We start from the raw sequence: 20,684 nt of genomic DNA, 5'->3' as shown, positions 1-20,684 counted from the left end.
TATTTTATCTTTTTCACAGATAAAGAAACCATGGCTCAAGGAGATTGACTGACCTGCTGAAGGTCATTAATTAGTACTAAAGCCAGGTTTTCTCACTCCCAGTTCAGGTTTTCTCACCATAAAAATGAGATACCCAGAAGATCCCCAAGGCGGTGGTTGTTCCTTCTCCATGTCCTCTCCATGAAGGGACAGGGACTTTTGCCTGGCTTGCTCCTTGCTCTAATCTCAGCGTCTACTACTCCGCCTGGCACATAGGAGGCCCTCAATATATATTTGTTGAACGAAAAAAACAGGTGAGTAGAGACGCGCCACAATTCGTCCTGCGATTTGCAGCAAGTCATTGCCCCTTTGTGTATTTCATCTGTCCCCCACTCTCGACTAGTCTCCTTCCCTCGCCTCGTTCGCTCCTCCGGCCACTAGACGGCCCTGTCGTAAAGGACCCCGACTGGCAGAGAACGAAGTCCTTCTTGGCCCCGTTGCGCTTTGCCTGGTCGGAGGGCGGCTCGCAAGAAACCGGAAGTGCTGGAGCCGCTGCGGCCGCCGCCGCCTTTAAGTGCCGCGTTCACCGCTTCGGTTACCACCGGCGCCGTCGCGGAGGAAGCCGCTGCAGCCGGGTCGGGAGTGGAGGCGGCGCGGCATGAAGCGGCGCAGGCCCGCTTCGTAGCGCGCGTCGGGACGGTCCGGGCGGGGCCGGGGGGGAAGGTGCAGTATCCGCCCCCTCCCCTTCCCCTTCGCCCGCAAGGCCTGGGCCCCAGCCCACCCGGGCCTCTCCGAGGGGCCGCCCGGCGCGTTCTCCCGGTTAGCCCGCTCTGCGGTTTATCCGGCGCGCCGCCGTGCGCGGGCCAGAGCCGGTGGCGGGGCCCCACTTGCCGGAAGAGGAAGCCGAGGCTCTGACATTCCGAGTCAGCCAACGTTCACTGGGCGCCCCCGGAGCGCTGGGTGCTGGCCTCCGGACCTCCACGTCCGTTATCTTAATTGAGCCTTGCTGGGGTTGGGAGCCGGGTACTGTCCGGGCTTACAGATGAGAAACGGAAGCCCACAGAGGCGAAGGGATTTGCCTAAAGTCCGATTGTGGCAGATCGGATTCGGACTGAGATTTTCTGGTTTCCCAGCTGGTGTCCTTTCTACTGTCCCACTCTAGCTCGATTCCCTCCTTGGTCACTGGCCTCTTTTCATTCTATTTCACCCTACCGGGGAAGGATAGGTACTTTCCTTTCTTTTTTCAAACCTTTCCCTTCACGCACTTTTCTTCTAAGTTTTGGCATCCCCCCCCCCCCAAGCCCCCTTCTCCACATTCTCTTCTGCACCTCTCCTCTTACTCATTCTAGCTTTCAAGATCTTTGCCCACTTTGTGATAATGAACCCTCAACTAGCTGTGAACCCTGACGAGTGAAATAGCTAGGCTTCAACGTGGTTTGGGGTGTTTAAGTGGACAGACTGGCTCCTGGATTAAAAATTAAGGAATGACATTTGAGTGGATCCAAATTCAAGAGTCCTGAAGCTGTTTTCTAACCCAACATGCTCTTCTCTGAATGAAGGCTTAATGCGTGGGAAGGTGCCTTGACATCTTACTCCATTGTTACTGTGCTAGCACAGCTTCACCTTTTCCCCTCCATTTACCACTGAGCTGTTCTCACCACATCTCTCTCCATCGCCTATTTGGGCTACGAGAGCGCAGAATTAAAACTGATAACAGAGTAACAGGTACAATCACACATCCTGCTTTTTTAAAAAATTTCTTTTCTTTTACTCAGCCAGAATTTGAACAAACTCAACACTTCCTTTTCTGGAAAAGTCACCTAGTTTGATTATTTTCAGGATATTTTTGGAAAGGAAAGAAGCAAAAATGCGATGCAATGAAAATGGATAGTACATACTTTATCTTGTGAAAATCTTGTTGTTAACTGCAAGTGCTCTTTCCACAAAAATGGCCTGTTCTATAATTCTTCCTGGTTATTCTACTGAATCTATTATATCTCCAACCAGCTTGATTATGTATTCTGTAAAGTAATACAAATGTATTATTAATGTAAAAGGCAGAAGAACAGGACTAGGCACATAGAAATAAATTATGTTAATCATCTGTCGTTTTTGAGGATTTGCAATAGCCACTGAGTAACCTCTCATCTGTATGCCTTTTATATTTTTTAAAGGTCTTCCATAATTTTGCTTTTAACGTTTGTCGATGTCAGGATTTACACTGCTGTTCGGATATTCTTTTGAGTAAATTGGGTTATACACTTCTGAAATAAAATTACAATTTTCATAACGAAAATGCAGATACAAAATAATTCAGGCATTATACCAGAAAAAAATATTTATGCATCAGTTTTAAGTACTGCTTGAGACTTTAGGTTTAATTTTTTTTTTTTTTTTTTTTGGCCACATGTGATCCATTTTAATAATGATCAACAGCCTTATATTGTATTTCATTATCCTGGTGAGCAGGATTGGATGGTGAGAAAAGGAAAGACTCCTGTGAGAAGAGAGCAGGATGAGCAGAGGGATCTATGCTTGAAGTTGAGTCACTTGAAAAAGATCTCTTTGAATGTGGAAGAGATCTGAGCAGATGAAAATACAATCAGGTAGGCACCACGGAAGGGCCCAAAGTGAAGAGATAGGTGGGGCAGTGAAACATGCATGGTGCGGAGAATGGGTGATGACCTGTTTTATAATTTTTGAAATTGGACAACTTGGGTCGCATATTTTGAGAATGCATTTGTGCATAAGGTGTTAAGGAAATCTGGAACTTAAATCATTTGGTTACCTGTTTGTGTAAATTACTAAAATTATATAGTATCAGGTCTATCCTAGGAAATGCAGGACATACATTTATCATAAAGTAGAGAATAGTAGTGTTATTTGAACTGTACAATTTGTGTATGTATGTAGAGAGAGAAGTAGTCTAGAGACCTAATACAATTTAGGAATACTAGATAATTTTGCTTATACACAAGCTAATGCAACTTTCATGGAGGAGAGATGTCACGTTAATGATGACTCAAGAATCTGGGCAGTAAGCTTGGGAGGTCTGTGGGCTGAGCTTCTCTGTTTTATCCCCCTAGACCAATTGTTTCCAGCAGTGGTTTGGAGATGATTTTAACACAAGGGAAGTTGAGAAAAATAAGCCCAATTTATATCTCTTCTCTTACCTGCCCCTCACTCTGTTAGGAATCAAAGTAGATCCACTGACATATTTGATAGAAACCGACCTCCATCAGCTTTTAGATCAGCAAACGACTATTATCACATACTGCTACTTACTATCAGTGTACTGAGTACCAGTTGAGCTAAATGACTTTTTCTCTTTTGAGCTGTTTGGGTTCAATCACTGGCGGTAAATGCCCAGTTGTAATAATATTACAAGTTGTATACTTACGGAACTCTTGAGTGGGTTTTCTGGCTGCTCTTGCTACTGTTACATTGGAAATGGTAGTGTAGTTCACCGTAGCTTGAAAAAAGACACAGTATCCAGGCCACACAGTTCTGTTCATCTTATATGCCGTACAGCACAGTGATGGACTAATTCACAACCCACACCTGCTAATTACTTTTTCTCTGTGGTTGGTAGTTACCATGAACTCTGTCAACTTGTGAAACTAAGCTTTAAAAAAGACATCATGTTAAATATTCAGCCATGTATTGATTTTTGTTGTAGCAGTAGTTAATAATTATCTGAATTGGTTACACAAATGCAATCTAGTTTAATCTTCCAAGTCCGCATGTTTTTGACATTTATTAGTTGAAAAAGAGCAAGTTGCCCTAGAATTTCTGTTCATGTTGTTCCTTTTTGGTAGTGTTATGAATAATGCATGTCAGAATACCAGACAGTGGCTTATGATAACACTTCTTGTTTTCTCTGACACTTTGCACCTGTTACATTTAAATATTAAAATAGATAAAGGAAAAATAATCCTCTTCTGGATTTGCAAAATGAAAGAAACATGATTAGTAGATGAAATATTAACACTGTTTTGGAGTTGAATGCATAAACTGAGTTCAGACTTTTATCAAAATATTGATAGTACAAACATTAAATGCTTTCTGCATAAACCGCTTCCTAAAGCCACTTGAAGATGGTATCTTTTTTTCCCTCTCACTTAATCATGAGAATAAAAGTTGTATACTCTGTAATAATAGTCACATAGATTCCTTATAGTGTAGAGTTACCACAAGGGATCATCAGAAAGGAATGATTTCTAGGGAGAAGCAAACGACAAGGGAAAAATGTAGCAGCCAGTTAGGTCTTTTGTTGTTTTGGAGTCCCACTTAAAAGGAAACAGTATTTATATTATCTTGGGTAAGTGACCTAGGAAGATTATTACAAGTACATTGTTTGCAACAATTTTATTACTGTTCTAATTTGCCATGATTATTTCTGTTAGCTGAAGAAGTCCACGTTTATCAGGTGTGTTACTTTTTTAAAGTGCAAAAACACTTAACTCCCTTGGCATACTCAGCTTCGGTATTGACAAACTCGTGGAAGGAGCATAGCAGCCAACTGGCATGTGGCCTGTTTCCTTCCAGTGTGGGAAAGAAAAAGGAATTTTGGCAAGAGATACCTAAGGAGAGCCTCTTATGAAAGTTACCAAAGGGGTTTATAGTCACTGTGAAATAGACATGACCTCAATTAAAAAAAAAAATCTCACTTTTGAAATGAACACAGAAGGGGGAGTTATTGCCTTACTAGGTTTCATTGCAACTACTGAAAAGCATTTTTTTTCTTTCCTTTTTTTGGTGGGAGGGCCCTGTCAGACTGTCATTCTGATTCATATGAGAAGGCAGACCTGGGAACTTCATGTGCCTTCTTTTTCTAGGAAAATGCAACATGGCAGCAGCGATGGAAACAGAACAGCTGGGTGTTGAGATCTTTGAAACTGCAGAGTGTGAGGAGAATGTTGAATCACAGGATCGGCCTAAACTGGAGCCATTTTATGTTGAGCGATATTCCTGGAGTCAGCTTAAAAAGCTCCTTGCTGATACCAGAAAATATCATGGCTACATGATGGCTAAGGCACCTCATGATTTTATGTTTGTAAAGAGGAATGATCCAGATGGGCCGCATTCAGACAGGATCTATTACCTTGGTGAGTATGAAGTCATGGTTTCTGAAAGGAAATGCTTTCTTAATTCAAACTTAGAGGCTAGATGCAATTGGCACTCAAATTTTGGTGAATAAATTAATGAATCAGTAATGGTTCCATTAAAGGAAAAAAAGCTGATTTGAAGAACTTCAGTTTTAGTGCTCTTTTATTTGTTTTGTCCCATTATATTTTCACTTCCAGGTAACAAATCATGGATTGATCATGATCTTACTTTCAAAGTCAAAGTTAGAGGTGCTAGATATTGCTTCTTCCTAAAGCTAGTTCAAAATGCCTTCCTGTAGGAATGGTCAGGTTAGGAACATAATAAAACCAGTAGTTTGTTCCCACGCTTAACAATTGCATCTCTTTTTTTTTTTTTTTTTTTAAAAAAAAAACAAAGCTGTTCTTGGTCTCTTCTTCCTGAGCCCATTCACTCCAGATTTAAGATTTGTCTAAATTAAATAATTACATCACTGATTGACTTCTTTTTCTGATTCACTTGTTTGTTTATGTACCTTAAATGCTTTATTAAGATGTCACAGTAAAAGGTAATAAAGGTAATAAAAAAGGTTATAAATCTTGAGCAACTACCTTGCCTAGGCACAGCTTAGGATTGAAAGAAATGACTAAGCTAGCACGTAATAGATATAAAGCAGTGAATAAAGAGCCAGTCTTGAAATCAGAAGACCTGCGCTCAGTCCATGGGTACCTTATTTACCCTGTGGGTCTCAAGTTTCCTTATCTATCAAATGAGGATTAATATCTATCTCAGAGGATTGTTGTAAGTACTAAACATTTTACATGAAAACACTTCCAAACTCAAATGTTAATAAACTCAATGCTGTGTTTGTATAACCAAATCAAGTTTTACTATGGTTAGTTTGAAGAAGGAAACCTAGAAAGAGAAAGAAAAAGAAAACAATTTTTAGACCGCATTCCCATCACCCAAGCAACTGTCACATTACAATATTTATTTTTAGGATTAGAAATAATAGTTGTAAGTTACAGTACACTGCCTGTCATTCACCAGCTGGTAATTATTATTTGTATTATTATTAGCTTAAATCTCAAGAGCCTATTCCTTGTTGCTCATTGAATACATATTTATTGAGAGATTTATTGATGCTAAAATATTTAGATACGTCATTTGAGTAGATTATATATATACATATATATATATGTATATATATTTCTCAAGAAACTTACGTTAAGGCTTTTAAGGAGGCAAAAAAATCAAATTTTCCTCAGATTGGAGAAGCTGTATAGGAAAAGCCCATCTACTTATTTCCCTCCCCACCTGGGGAAAAAAAAAAAAAGAAAGAAAGGAAAGGGAAGCCCATCCATAATTGTTAATTCAGGCAGTGGTTGGAAGAGAGTTTGGGCATAATTAGGGGGGGAAACCTTATATTTAGTATAATGTTTTAAAATTATAGCCGTACCATCCATAATTCTTATCTGTAAACAACTCTTTCATGAAATGCTTATGTTGCTATTAAACCTGCTTAAAGAAGGGAGTTTCTCTCCACATACAGTAGTTGAGTAGAATCATAAGCCCATAAATCTTAGAGCTTCCTTCCTGTAGTCAGGCTATTTTATTTTCCTAACTCGGAGCCTGAAGGGAATGAATGTCTGGTTGGTAGAGTGAGGAAGAAAAGGATGTGAGAGGGATGGGAACCCTGGAGGAACTGTGGCCCGAGTGGAGTCGCATGGCTGGGGCTTGGATGGGGAAGGAAGGGCTGAGTAGCCAGAGGCGTGTATGAGGGCACTGACCTCCTGTTGTGCCTTTAGTAAGTTTTTAAAAATAGGTTTCCTCCCCTCCTCCAAAGCTGTTTCATGTGTTTTTTTAAAAAGAGATACTCTCTTCATAAGTCTACATCAGTAATTATAGGTTCATTTTCTAGCAACTCCAGAATATTCCATTATGTAATTGTGCCATATTTTACTTAACTAGGCCTCTAATAATGGGCATTTAGGTTTTTCTGTTTTGTTATTACAAAACAAGAGACAGAGAATCTCACTTCTAGATCGTTTTGTCTGTGTGTGACTTTACTTCTAAGAGTAATTCCAAAGAGTGGAATTACTGAGTCAAAAAGTGTGTCTATTCTGACATTGATATTACTAATACTGTCAAGTTGCCCCTCCAATGAGACTGTAGGGTTTACATCCCTATCAGCATTGTCTCAGGGTATCTGTTTCTCCACACTTGAACCAATAGTGAGTAATCAACCTTTATCTTTCTCAGTCTGATTGGTGAACATTAGTCCATCTTTGTAGTTTTCAAAAAATTATTATTTTTTTAAATTGAGGTATAGTTGACATTTAACATTATATTAGTTTTATGTGTGCAACTCAATGGTTCAGTATTCGTACACATTGCTAAATGATCACCGCAGTAAATCCAGTTAACATCTGTCACCACACATAGTTAATAAAAAAAATTTTTCTCTGATGAGAACTTCTAAGATTTATTTTCTTAGCAACTTTCAAATATGCAATACAGTATTGTTAATTATAGTCGTCATGCTGTACATTAATCCCCATATTTCATTGTAGTTTTAATTCGTATTTCTCTTATGAGCGAGGTTGAGCATCTCCTCACATATTTACAAGACATTTGTATTTCCTTTTCTATGACTGATCTGTTTGTAATCATTGTCTGTTTTCTTGTTGGGTTGGGTGTGCTCTTCTTTTTGACCTAAAGCATTTTTTTGTACAATAAGGGAATTAACCCACTGTAGTATTTCCCCCTGAAGTTTAGTTTGTCTTTTGCCTTTAGTGCCTTTGCCATGTAGAAATTTGTGATTTTTTGTTTTTGCTAGTTAAATTTTTCCTTTTATGTAGTTTTGCATCGTATCTTGAAAGGCTTTCTCAACTCCAATTTATATGTTTTGCGATCTTTACATATTTCATTGTGTTTTTAAAATCTTTATATACTTTGGACTTTGTTTTGTTCCGTTGATCTGTCAAATCAAGTGCTAATACTATGCTGTTGCTATTATTATTATCATAGCTTTAGATGTTTTACTGTTCGATAGTACTAGTCACCCTTCATCACTCTTTCTCATACTTCTCTTGACTATTTTTGTTTGCTTGTTTTCCTGTGAGAATGTAAAAAGTAGCTCGTAAAGCTCTTTACTCCCAATCCTATTTATACTGTTTTAGGATTATGTTATATCTATAGATGAAGGTAGGGAAAATTGACAGTCTTTAACATGTTGAGCTTTTCAAGAAAGTTGCATGCCATTTCATTTGCTCAAGTCTTTTCTATCCGTCTGAATTTTAAAATTTTTTCCATATAAATCCATTGTTTCAAAATTTTGAACAGACCTCGGACACCGGTAAATACCTGTGTGTCATCAGGAAAGAAACAATGAGAAAAGCCCATTTTGTTTTTATGCAGAACTGGGGTGTGTTCGTAGACTGCCTTGGGAATCCTTACTGATAATGGTTGAAGCCAAGGAAGGCATTATGGAGCAGGGAGCAGTTTCAAGAGGGGCAGCTGAAGTGATTGTGGGGAATGGCTCTCATTTGAGGCTAGAAGAGAACCAGCTTTTTCATATTTGCAGGCTGAAGTCTCTTAGAAGGAGAAGGCTTAAGGAGGCTGTGATCACATTTTGTAAAATCATTGATGATATTGGTAGGTGACTACCGTCTTAAGAATTCTGTAACAAAGTTATCCTGGAACATACAAAATAGATTTAAGGCAAAATCAAGTACTGAAATAAATGTCAGTTGATACCTAACTTTTTACCCCAAAAGTCAACAGAAACTAAAAAATGCTTAAGAAATGTTTAGGAAAATAAAGGGATAAAGAAGCTGTGGATGTGTGGGAGCTCATCCCCAACTTTTGCAGGGATTAGGATGGAAATTAACCATGCCCTTCCACAGACTACTTTCACGGCCGTTATCAGGACCTCTAGGCTGAGGATTTGTTCCTCTAGAGACAGGTTTTGTCCTTCCTGTGTGATTTATTTTCTCCTTCCTTCACTGTCCCCGAGCTTTTTTGGAAGTGATACCTTTCTGGTACCTTTTAGGGTTGAAGGGTTTTCTTTGGTTCACATCTTGATAACCATGCTGTATTTTTCTTACTTCTTTTTTTTCGTATGTATTTCATTCTCCACTGCTGTGATCTTCCCATTCAATTATTGTATGATTTCACAGAATAGGCCTATCTTCTACGTAGCATAAATCTCTCTCTTTCACAATTCCTAACAATAAAGGATAAAGATACTTTTAGCAAATCAAGTATCATCAGATTGTGTTGTTTTAATATGAGTATACTTTCATTTGAAATGTATTAGTGATTACAGTTATAGAACATTTTTAGTTCAGTTATAAATTCGATTAGACCTGTGTATATTTCTAAATAGGTACTTTAAATGATTCAGAAAAAGAAGCAGTTTAATAATCTGAAGTTATCATAAAGCACCCCCATTTGGAATCTAATGAGTCTATTGCCAACTTGTAAGACATAATTTTCAAAAAAAACTAAAAATGACACTTGTCACTACATCATTTTATACACTTTTATGTTTTGAGAAGGACTAAAATTTGAATATTAAAAGGAAATCTTAGGATTTTTCTGTGAAGCCTGGGTTTTATTGAAGAAAATTACCGTGGTATGTGGCGTGTGCATCTCCTACTTGTTAACATTCATTGTTAAGTCCTATAGAGTGCAAAATTTTGCAGCACATAGAAGGTGTTATGTACTTACTACTATGGTTGTAATAGATTGCTAGTTTTAAAAAATAACAAAGTGATTTTTTTCTTTTAAAGCTATGTCTGGTGAGAACAGAGAAAATACACTCTTTTATTCTGAAATTCCCAAAACCATCAACAGAGCAGCAGTCTTAATGCTCTCTTGGAAGCCTCTTTTGGATCTTTTTCAGGTGGGATTAAACATTGTTATTTCTGACTTGGTATAAGTTTTTAGATGTTTCATTTATTTAGAGGCAGAAATTCAGTTGGGGTTTTATATTTAAAGCAGATATGAGTCAAAAGGAATTAAAACATTTTTATGATTTTGCATGTATGGCCCTTAAATTTCATTTAGTTGTCAATATCTGAAGCTAAGGGATATTACAATTCAGATTTTTTTATGAAAACTGCCTTCTTCCTGTTTAACCACCTTTCCCTTTTACAAACTTGCTAGTTATGTAGTTCTCACATTTTGTAGTTATTCACGTAAAAGAAGTAATATATTTTCAGGAAGCTTTTTATTTAAATCTTTAAATTGAATTTGTAGTTCTAATATTTAGTAACAGCGCTAACATAAGGGTTAAATAAAGATACTAAATTCTGTTTTTGTTTCTAAATAGTATAATTCAATTTATGTAAAATTAAAAGTTAGAATTTTTTTGTTTCTTCTTCAATATTTTGTCTTTAGACAAAATGTAAATAATTGAAAACATCCCAAGAACAAGATGATAGTTTGGGTGTGATTGTTTGCTTTTTTGGTTCTCACTTATTATTTTTACATTGAGTACTACTGAACAGCATGTTTGGGCTAAATGAACTAAAATGTGATATTTCTCCTAATTAAAAAAAAGTAACTTCCATGACAACTAATCATTTTGACTGTGTCCGTCAAAATCACGGATGTTTTTTACATAAGCTTGTGACTTTTCTTTAAAACAAAAATTCTTTATTCTAAGAACAGTGTGTTGAACTGAAATAATGGCAGTTTTCTTATGGAATAGTTTGCAAATTAGTGAGTCAAAGTTTTTTTTTTTAAGCTTTTATTATGGAAAATTTCAAACCATACAAAAATAGAATCACATGTAAACAAGTTTCAACAATTATCAAATCTTGGCCATTAGTGTTTCGTTGTAGCCTTGCCAGTTCCCCCTCATAGTCGCTACCGCCACTTCTCTGATTATTTTGATCCATTGACAGTTATTCTTACTGTACGAACTGTCTTAATTTTGGTTGATGGAAGCCCCTTCAACTTGACATGTCAAATCCTTTTGACATGACCATGGTGATAGTTGATAGCTCTCTTGCTCTCTGGCATGATGAAGATGTTTCATGATGATCTTCACATTACTTATCCCGCACTTGGAATCAGCCATTTCTCTAAGGGGCCCTGGTTCCTGTACGGGGAATTGGTATTAAGATATCATGATCTGCGTACTAGAGATGCTCATTATTACTGGGTTGGTAGTTGTTTCTAGGTCTTTACTCATTTATCCTGCATAAGAATCTCCTTTCATGCTTGCCTCGGCAGCACATACACTAAAACTGGAACGATACAAAGAAGATTAGTATAAGTGTGTGTGTTTTCCCACAGACTCTTCAACACAGTATGTGGTCACACATTTGGATTTTTTGCCAATCCGATAGATGGAAATGGTATCCCAGTTTAGTTTAATTTGCATTTCTGCTATAGGCAAAGTTGATCATCTTTTTATATAGTTAAAGGCTATTTGCATTTCTTTCTCTGTAAATTGTTTATTGATATCTCTAATGCATCTTTCTATGGGGTGATTGGTCTTTTTCTTCATTTTTAGGAGTCTTTTATATACTGGAGAAATTAACCCTTTGTCTGTGATATAGTTTGCAAATATTTTCCCAAGGTTGTCATTTGTGTTTTTACTTTCTTTGTGGTGTATGTGAGTACCACTTGAAAGATTTTTGTGTAATAAAATTTATCAACCTTTTTTGGTATTGCTTCTAGAATTTGTGTCTTCTGTCTTAGGACAGTTTTCCTACACCCAACTTATAAAACAATTTACCCATGTTTTCATCTAGTACTTTATGTGGTTTCATTTTTTAAAGCTTTATTGAGATATAATTGACGTATAATAAATTGCAAACATTAAAGTGTACAATTTAACAGATTTGGACATACATATATATCTGTGAAATCATGACCTCAGTCATTACCCCCCAGAGTTTCCTTGTACCCTTTTTCATTCCCCGCTACCCACCCACCTCCAGGCAGCAATCAAACCAGTCTTGCACAGTCTCTCACAAGATTTCTCTCTTCAGTATTTCATATTTTTTATTCTATTGTAAATGGTTTTGTTTTCTAATTTCAGCTTCTGGTTGGTGTTCATTGCTAGTATTTAGAAATATAGTTGGTTTTGTATATTGCTCTTATATCCTGCAACCTTGCTTAAACTCGTTTATTAATTCCACTAGGTTTTTTAATAGCTTCCATTGGGTTTTTCCATACAAACGGTCATATTGTCTGCAAACACTGACAGTTTGACTTCATCCTTTCCAATATAGTTGCCTTTTGTCTCTTTTTCTTGCCTCATTGTACTGGCAAACTATTCCAGTACGATGCTGAATAGAAGTCATGAAAGCAGATGCTCTAGTCTTCTTCCTGATCTTAAGAGGACTCAGTCAGTCCTTTACCTGTAAGTCTGTTAGCTGTAAGTGTCTCATAAATGTCCTTTCTTAGGCTGAGGAAGTTCCCTTCTGTTTCTAATTTGCTTAGAGTTTTTATCAGAATTTTGTCAAATTTTTTGTGTGTCTTGAAAAAAGATCATAGGATCTTTCTTTTTTAATTTGTTAATATGGTAAAATATCACATGATTGTTGAATGTTAAATCAACCTGCATTCCTGGTAAAAGCCCACTAGGTTATAATTTATTATTCTTTTAAATATTGTTGGATTCAATATGCTAAAATTTTTTTTAGATTTTTTTTAATGTTCATGTTCGTGAGGGATATTGGTCAGTAGAGTTCTTGTCATGTCTATCTGATTTTGTTAAGTGTTAAGTGAGCCACAGAATAAGTTGGGAATTACTTCCTTCTTTCTAATTTTCTAGAAGAATTTGTTTGGTAGTGAAGCTATCTGGACCTGTAGTTTTCCTTGTGGAAAAATTTTTAACTACAAATTCAGTTTCTTCATTAGATATAGTGCTATTGAAGTTATGTTATTTCTTTTTGAGGAAGCTTTGGTTGTTTGTATCTGTTTGGGAATGTTTCCATTTCATCTAAGTAATTGAATTGGCATAAAGTTCTTAATATTTCCTAAGCTTTTTAATGTCTGAAGAATCTTTGGTGATATCCCTCTCTTATTCCTGATATTTTGTGTAATTTGTGTCTTCTCCACCCACCCCCTTTTTTTTCTGATCTGTCTGGCTAAGGGTTTATCAGTTTGGTTTCATTTATTTTTCTCTATCATTTTCTTTTTTCTATTTCATTGTTTTATACTCTGAACTTTATTATTTCCTTTCTTCTGCTCCTTTTTGGTCTTTTTTCTTATTTCAAAAGGTGGTAGCTGAGGTCACTAGTTTGAGACCTTTCTTTTTTTCTTACATAGGCACTTGGTGTTACAAATTTACCTTTAGGTACCACATTAATTACAGCGCATACGTTTTGATATGTTGAGTTTTCATTTTCATTTAGTTCAAAATACTTTCTATTTCCCTTTAATCCATGAGTTATTTAAAAGTATACTATATAGTTTCCCTTATTTATCATTCCCTTATTTAACCCTTCATTTATCATAAAGAGCTATTAGTGAGGGAAGATGTGGATGTAAATTTTTTAAGCTAGCACTTACTAGATTTGTTTTCTTTATATTCCTTTTTAAAATTTATACATGTATCAAATGATATTTTTAGCTTAGGAAAGTCTCTCCTCGTTGTCAGTCATTAATTACAAATATTCTTTGAGAGCAATTTTAACAGATGCTATAGGTATGAAAACAAAATGACACAGATTCTGCTCTCAAGTTGTTGTTGTTGTTTTTTTAATCTGTTTCTAGTCAGAGATAGTGAAAAACAAAGCCATAGCCAAGTGAGTAAAAGAGACAGTAACTCTTAGATATAAATTTCTGAGAAAAGATCACCATAGGAAACTTTCCTGGCCAAGGTTGAATTAGGTCTAAGGTTTTGGAACATTAGTAAAACTCGGATGGATAGAAAGAAAAATGGCCTTTCAAGGGGAGAAAATGGAACAAAGGCCAGGAGGCAGAACACCACATATTGGGTTTTACATCAGTGAGATGTGACCAGCCTGACCCAAGGTTTTATAACAGGAGCATCAGTAGGTGTAGTGGAAAGGTACTAACGACAGCTGATATTTGAGAGCTTCACTCTGTGCCAATCGATGTGCTGAACATTTTACATATTTTTTTCTAAGTTAATCTTCACAAAGCTGAGGTAGGTGATTTAATACTATTTTGAAAGTTAGGAAAATTACTTTTGAAGAAGTTAAGCTACTTGCCCAAAGTCAGACTTCTAGAAATGGTCAAAGCCTAGATTCAAATCACTTGACTTCAAAGCCTGTGCTCCTAACTGCATGAAAACTGCTTAATTACCATTTAAGTTGTTGAACATCTTGAATGCCAAGCCAAGGTGACAATACTTAATTCTTGTTCTCTAATGTATACAGTAATCATCTAGGGACCCTTTACCAAGAAATCTTTCGGCAGACTTCCTACAATTAATCTACTTAGAGTTGCTGGCAAATTTTGGGATCACTCAAAATGTAAACTCAATCATATTAGGATTTCAGTGCTAAAAGCAAAAAGCCAGCTCTCAGAAGACTGGAACAGGAGACTTTTCTTTCCTTCTACATTAGGCCACACTGGACTATGGAATGTACTCTCGAGAAGAAGAACTATTAAGAGAAAGAAAACGCATTGGAACAGTTGGAATTGCTTCTTACGATTATCACCAAGGAAGTGGAACATTTCTGTTTCAAGCTGGTAGTGGAATTTATCATGTAAAAGATGGAGGGCCGCAAGGATTTACTGTAAGTCGGTATTACTACTTGTTAAATCTATTTTTGGGTCCTAAAGGTTATTTGCACCCAAATCAGAAACATAATTAAACCAAAAAATTATGTTTACCCACCAGTTGTTTACTACTAATTTAGTAGTAAAGAAAACAAGAAATACGAGTATTAATTTCCAGTTTTAAGAGTTAATAATTTTTTCAGTGACATTCGTATATGATTTTTAAAATGCTAAAACCAGTTTCTATGTAGACAGAGATAATAAAGGACATCAGTGCCCGTTTTCTGAGTAAGTACTGAGGGGTGTTTTGGAAGATAATGAAATCACAAGGCAATTCCTTTTTGTTTCCCCTAAAAGTTTAATTCATCATAATAAGCAGTTTTAAATGTTTGGTTTTATTCCAGGCAATTTTTTTATGTGATATTAGAACAGTCCTCCTATAGAATTGTGATGATTCTGGCTTTCATTGTATTTTTTTGAGCAAACTGTTTTATACTAGTAAAATTAATTGGAAATATGTAATAAATAAAATAGTCAGTAAATAAGTTTAATAAAGTACATAACAAATAACAATTACTCTACTAATAAGCTTGGGCAACAAAATTTGTAAAGTGCGCTAATATTGTCTCTATTTCCTCTCTTATTAATTCATATTAAAAAAAAATGAGTCCTTTATAAGTTAAGGCATATGAAAATGTATTTTGCTGGGGACCAATTATCATAGTTGACATTTTACTTGGAATTAGTATTCATTTTTTGAAAAATTTTTGTTTGTTTTATTTTGTGGGGGAGGTAATAAGGTTTTTTAAGTTCTATTTATCTTTTTAATGGAGGTACTGAGGATTGAACCCAGGACCTCACACATGCTAGGCACGCAGTCTACCACTGAGCTATGCCCTCCCCACCAGAATTAGTATTCATTTTATAGGAAGGGTGCTGGCAAACAAGTATGTATGTATCAGCCTGATACTTGCCTTTAAATGTTGTTTACTTTTCTAGCAACAACCCTTACGGCCCAATTTAGTGGAGACTAGTTGTCCCAACATTCGGATGGATCCAAAATTATGCCCGGCTGATCCAGACTGGATCGCTTTTATACATAGCAATGATATTTGGATATCCAACATTGTAACGAGAGAAGAAAGGAGGCTCACCTATGTACACAATGGTAATTCAGGTTTTCAAGTTCTTCAAATCTGCATTTCTGAAAAGTATTTTTAAAATGTAATTTGCTTTTGCTTACATTTTGAAATTGAAGCATGCTGGGTGATCTTTATATTTTAAATTGAAATCTTTAAAATTAAAAAAAGCAAAAGTACAGAGGATAACTGGTATGTACCACCTATATAATGCTGCCTTGTTTTAATGTTCAGTTTATAACAGTAGCACCTCTGGCATGATTATTCTTTTAGCCTAATAAGACTGCCAGAATTTCCCCAACTGTTCTGATTAGAATAAAATTTTAATTAAAAAAGTTAATCTTGTTTTTAAGAAAACAAACAGAAAAACCTAATACACATTGTAAGAACTACCTAAAAATTTATCTCCCCTTTTTGGAGAGCCTACTTGGTTATTTTGTCATAATAGGAAAAATAAAACTTTGTAGAACTATGTGTATTGTGGAAACATTTAATTTTTATTGAACTAACTATAATAATGCTACACACTACTGAAAGCACAGAAAATATACGGATGTTTTCCTCTAAAGCTTTCATACAAATAAAGATGGGAAATAGTGTATTGCTTTTTTTTTTTTTTTAACATATGAGATAGACCTTAAGATGAAGCTGCATAATGAAGGACAGTCACTCTAGAAATTTATTTGTTCAACTTTTGCATAAGCTAATGTTCCACAAAACTGGTTTATTGGGCATCTTAATAAATTATTTTAGAATATGATAGTGTATTGACGGTAAACACTTTTTCATTAGGATAATCAGTGTTATAGAAGCCGCCTCTTCCTGAACTTTTTACACTGATAGAGCACTGAATCAGGAGTCAAGAAACCTGTTCTAACTATTCGAACAGTCAACAAAGATAGATCCAGTTCCTATGTGCCAGGCACTCGGGCAGAAACTAAAGGTACCGAATTGAATAAGATATAGTCCTGGCCCTCAAGGAAATTATAAATAACAAAACAGGATGATAAGAGGAAAACGTGGGGTGTTATGAGAACACCAGTGAGGTAGGCAGTAAATGTCAGGAAAGGCTTCACTGTAGAGATGACACTTAAACTGATCTTAAGTGGTGACTGTACATTAGCCAGTACACAGCAAGCAGGGGGACTCCATGAGAAAGGGCTTGATGCAGAAGGTCCTGTGGTGTGTGTGAGGAATTAGAAGCAGTCTTCTGGTCCTAAAGCATGAGGTATGAGTCAAGATGTGAGGAAAGATAAAGCTGGCAGATAAGAAGAGCCAGGACAGGGACAGACTGTACCTCATGTAAATGAACATGGCCTTTATCATGATACGGGGATTCACTGAAATGTTTTTAGCAGTTGAGTGGTGTGGTCAGAGTCATAGAGAAATTGTTCTGGATATTTTGTGCAATTTATATATGAGAAGTTCAAGTCTACAGACTGGGACACCAAAGCTTGACTGTTGCAATTTTCCAGGCTTTATAGCCTGAAACTAGAGCATAGGATAGGAAAAGGGGGTGGAATAGGGAAAATTCTAAGTAAAAAGTACATGTTTTGGTGTTTAATGAGTCTCCGTTTGTAGTCAGGGAATCAGAACAGCTACCACTGGCAGTAGACAGGTTAGGCTGGTAGTGGTAAATCGGGGTTGGGAATCCTCACCATTTGTTCATGCTTTTAACAAACATTAAACTGTCACTATGAGCTAGTTACTTTAAAGGCTGAGACTGCAAAGCTTTGACAGTAACTGTTAGAATTAAGGCTTTTTCTTTTTTCAGTTTGTATGTTTTTTAATCTTCTGTAGAATTGTTTTCCACACAGGATTATTGTGAAGATTGGCACAATTTAAAGTAGAAACCCTGAAATCTTGCAGGATGCTATAGCAGTGTTTTTATTCTTTTCTGTACATGTAGGTATGTGGTATATTTATTATTTCCAGGACTAGTGTAGCGGTTAGAAATGCAGTCTGGAACTGGGGTATCGGGGCTTGAGGCCCACATCTACCACTTGAGCTCTGTTTCTCTGAGTGTTACTTAACCTAGCTCTTTGCTTCCACATCTCTAAAAAGGTTAATTAGTAGCATGATATCATAAGGTTGTTACTGAGACTTAATATTCGTGAAGTGTTTTACCGAGCAACTGCTACTTAATGTTTGTTTAGATAGGAAGGCAGAGAGTACGCATCATCACTCTAACTCCTCTTATTCACAGCAGGTTCCACGTGCAGGTTCTCCTTGAATGGGTTTAGTCAGTCCACATGTGCATATGTTTATTCTCTGCCCAGTATGATAGAGGAATTTTAAAGTAACATAATACCAGCCAATACGCAGATGACATATCTTATTGTGAGAACAAGGTTGATACCACTTATTCATCTGATAAATCTTAGTAATTGAGGTCTGAGTAAGTGATAGGGAGATACAAATGAGTGGGACCTATTCTCACATCTAAAGGAGAACAAAATATAAAACAGTGTGGAAGGTAGAGCTTTGGAGTAGTTCAAAGGTCCAAGAAAACTGAGCACTGTTTTGGCTATCTCATTAATTCCCAAATTCAAGAAACTCTGACAACTGAACTTAGTTTTCATTAGGCTGGTGCTAAAAACTCATTTGGTGGCACAACCTGACCTGAACTGACCTGAGGCTATTTATAATCTTAATCCTTCTTAGCGTGCCTATTCATAAGTTTGCTGCGGGAGAACTGGTGTATTTGATTACAGGTGTTTCATTGCCCTGCTGGAGACATGGCAAATTATGTGGTTAGATGTACAGTATATGAAAAATCCTCCACAATCTGAGTTCTAAATACTTCTGGACTCAAAATTTTTGGACAAGGGGATGTTCGTTTATATTGCGCATTTGTTTCAGGCAATATATAGAAAATACAGATAAGAAAGATAGTACATTGAAACTCGCCTATAAAATTAAAATCACTGTGAGATCCTACTGCACATCCCTTAGAAGACCAAATGTTGGAGAGGAATTTTCATACATTGCTAGTAAGAGTAGAAAATAATACAAATACTTTGGAAAACTGTGTGGCAGTTTCTTACAAATTTAAGTGCACACTAAGCGTACTACCCAGCCATTCCACTCCTAGGTCTTTATTCAACAGAACTGAAAACATGCATCCACAAAGATTCTTACACAAAAATGATCATAGCATTTTTATTCATAATAGCCAAACACTAGAAGCTGCCCAGATATCCATTAACAGACGAACAGGTAAAAGAACTATGGTAGAATATCACTCAGCAACAAACCACAAAGTGTATACTGTATGATTTCACTTCTATGAAATTCTAGAATATGCAAAACTATTAACCTACAGTGATAGAAGTCACATCAATGGTTGCTTCTGGGGTGGGCATGGACCTTGCCTGGGAAGGGGGATGAGAAAACATTCTGGGGTGTTGGAAATATTCTGTGTCTGGATAGGGTGTGGTTATACAAGTATATGCATTTTTAAAAATAAATGGTACACTTAAGATTTTGTAAAATATAAAGCGTTTTTTTAAAAAAGCTTGTCCATAGTCTCACTATTTGGAGAGAACCACATTTTGTTTTATGTTCCAACACTTTAAAAAGTATATATTTGTATAACATTTTTATAAAGGGAATCACAACGTGCATATCATTTAGTAATATGCTTTTTAAAATTCAAGTATATTATAAACATTTCCCCATGCTGTGAAATCTTATGTAATCATGGCTTTGTGGGGGGTTTTGTTTTTATTTTTGTTTTTTTAAAGCAAAAGTTCCCTTCAACTATTTGCTGGAAACCTAAGTGTAAAACAGATAAAAACTGATCTGCTCTGCTTGAATGGGAGGAAGGGGAGAGGGGAGGAATGGTGAATCACATGATCTGTAAAAACCCCTTCTAGGTCTAAAGATGTACTTCTCTGTGTGGGAGAGTTGTAAGTCACCATGACCCTTACATGGATTCTTTTTCCCATGATTTTAACCAAATGGGAAAATAATAACTAACATTTATGGAACACATGCTAAGGTTTAGGCTCTGTTTTAAGTACTTTCTGTGAAGTAACTCATTTAATCTTCATAACAGTCATATAAGGTAGGTTCTTATTCTCATTTGCAAGTGGGACACAGCAGTCAAATGTGACAGGGTGATTTGCCTGAGGTCAGTCTGTTAGTAAATGATGGAATCCAGATTTGAATTCAGTCCATTTGGCTCCAGAGTTCACCACTATACAACAGCTGCCTTTCAAAGTAAACTGAATCATTCTGCCTTGTGCCTATGAAAAGATAAAGAACTTCCTGTGAGATTTGCCTTTTATGTTTGCATAGAGCTAGCCAACATGGAGGAGGATCCCAGGTCAGCCGGAGTTGCTACCTTTGTTCTTCAAGAAGAATTTGATAGATATTCTGGCTATTGGTGGTGTCCAGAGGCTGAAACAAGTAAGACGGTTCAAAATAATCTATGATAGGTCAATTACAGTGTTATGAGATTGAACTACCAATTAGTTAAGTGCACAGAGTCTTAATTCTGAACAGTAGATTCTGAAGTGCTGAAGACTGGATCCTAGCAGTAATTATTTAGAATATTCAGGCTGTATCCCACCATAATGAATTCTAGTAAAAACAACTGTATTGTGGTTCAGTGCCCCAGGTCCTTCAACTCTCCTTGCCAATTGTTCATCTAGAAGCTGGTCTTGGTAATGTCGGTAGCAAAATTAAAATATCACACCTTAATGAGAGTTGCTGGAAGAACATAGGACTGGCTAGAGAGTCCGCAAGAACAGATGGCCA

At 36.5% G+C, this 20,684-nt stretch overlaps 1 protein-coding gene across 4 annotated transcripts in view; it reads left to right on the top strand.

The window, feature by feature from the left end:
• The first annotated feature begins 515 nt into the window (after window positions 1-515).
• DPP8 (dipeptidyl peptidase 8) overlaps window positions 516-20,684 on the top strand; it is a 46,355-nt gene continuing 26,186 nt past the window's right edge. For 2 of the 4 annotated variants that reach the window (XR_010380808.1, XM_031452863.2), the window contains exons 1-6: window positions 714-2,585; window positions 4,818-5,087; window positions 9,861-9,973; window positions 14,625-14,798; window positions 15,781-15,949; window positions 20,223-20,333. Coding sequence is in view for 3 of the 4 variants with exons in the window: in XM_031452863.2 (XP_031308723.2) it covers window positions 2,549-2,585; window positions 4,818-5,087; window positions 9,861-9,973; window positions 14,625-14,798; window positions 15,781-15,949; window positions 20,223-20,333 (874 nt within the window). In the remaining variant the exon portion in view is untranslated. The other 2 variants (XM_031452861.2, XM_010993558.3) reach the window with 2 other exon arrangements.

Source organism: Camelus dromedarius, chromosome 5 (genome assembly GCF_036321535.1).
Source record: "Camelus dromedarius isolate mCamDro1 chromosome 5, mCamDro1.pat, whole genome shotgun sequence".
NCBI lineage: Eukaryota > Metazoa > Chordata > Mammalia > Artiodactyla > Camelidae > Camelus > Camelus dromedarius.
This window is presented reverse-complemented; position numbering and strand designations above follow the sequence as displayed.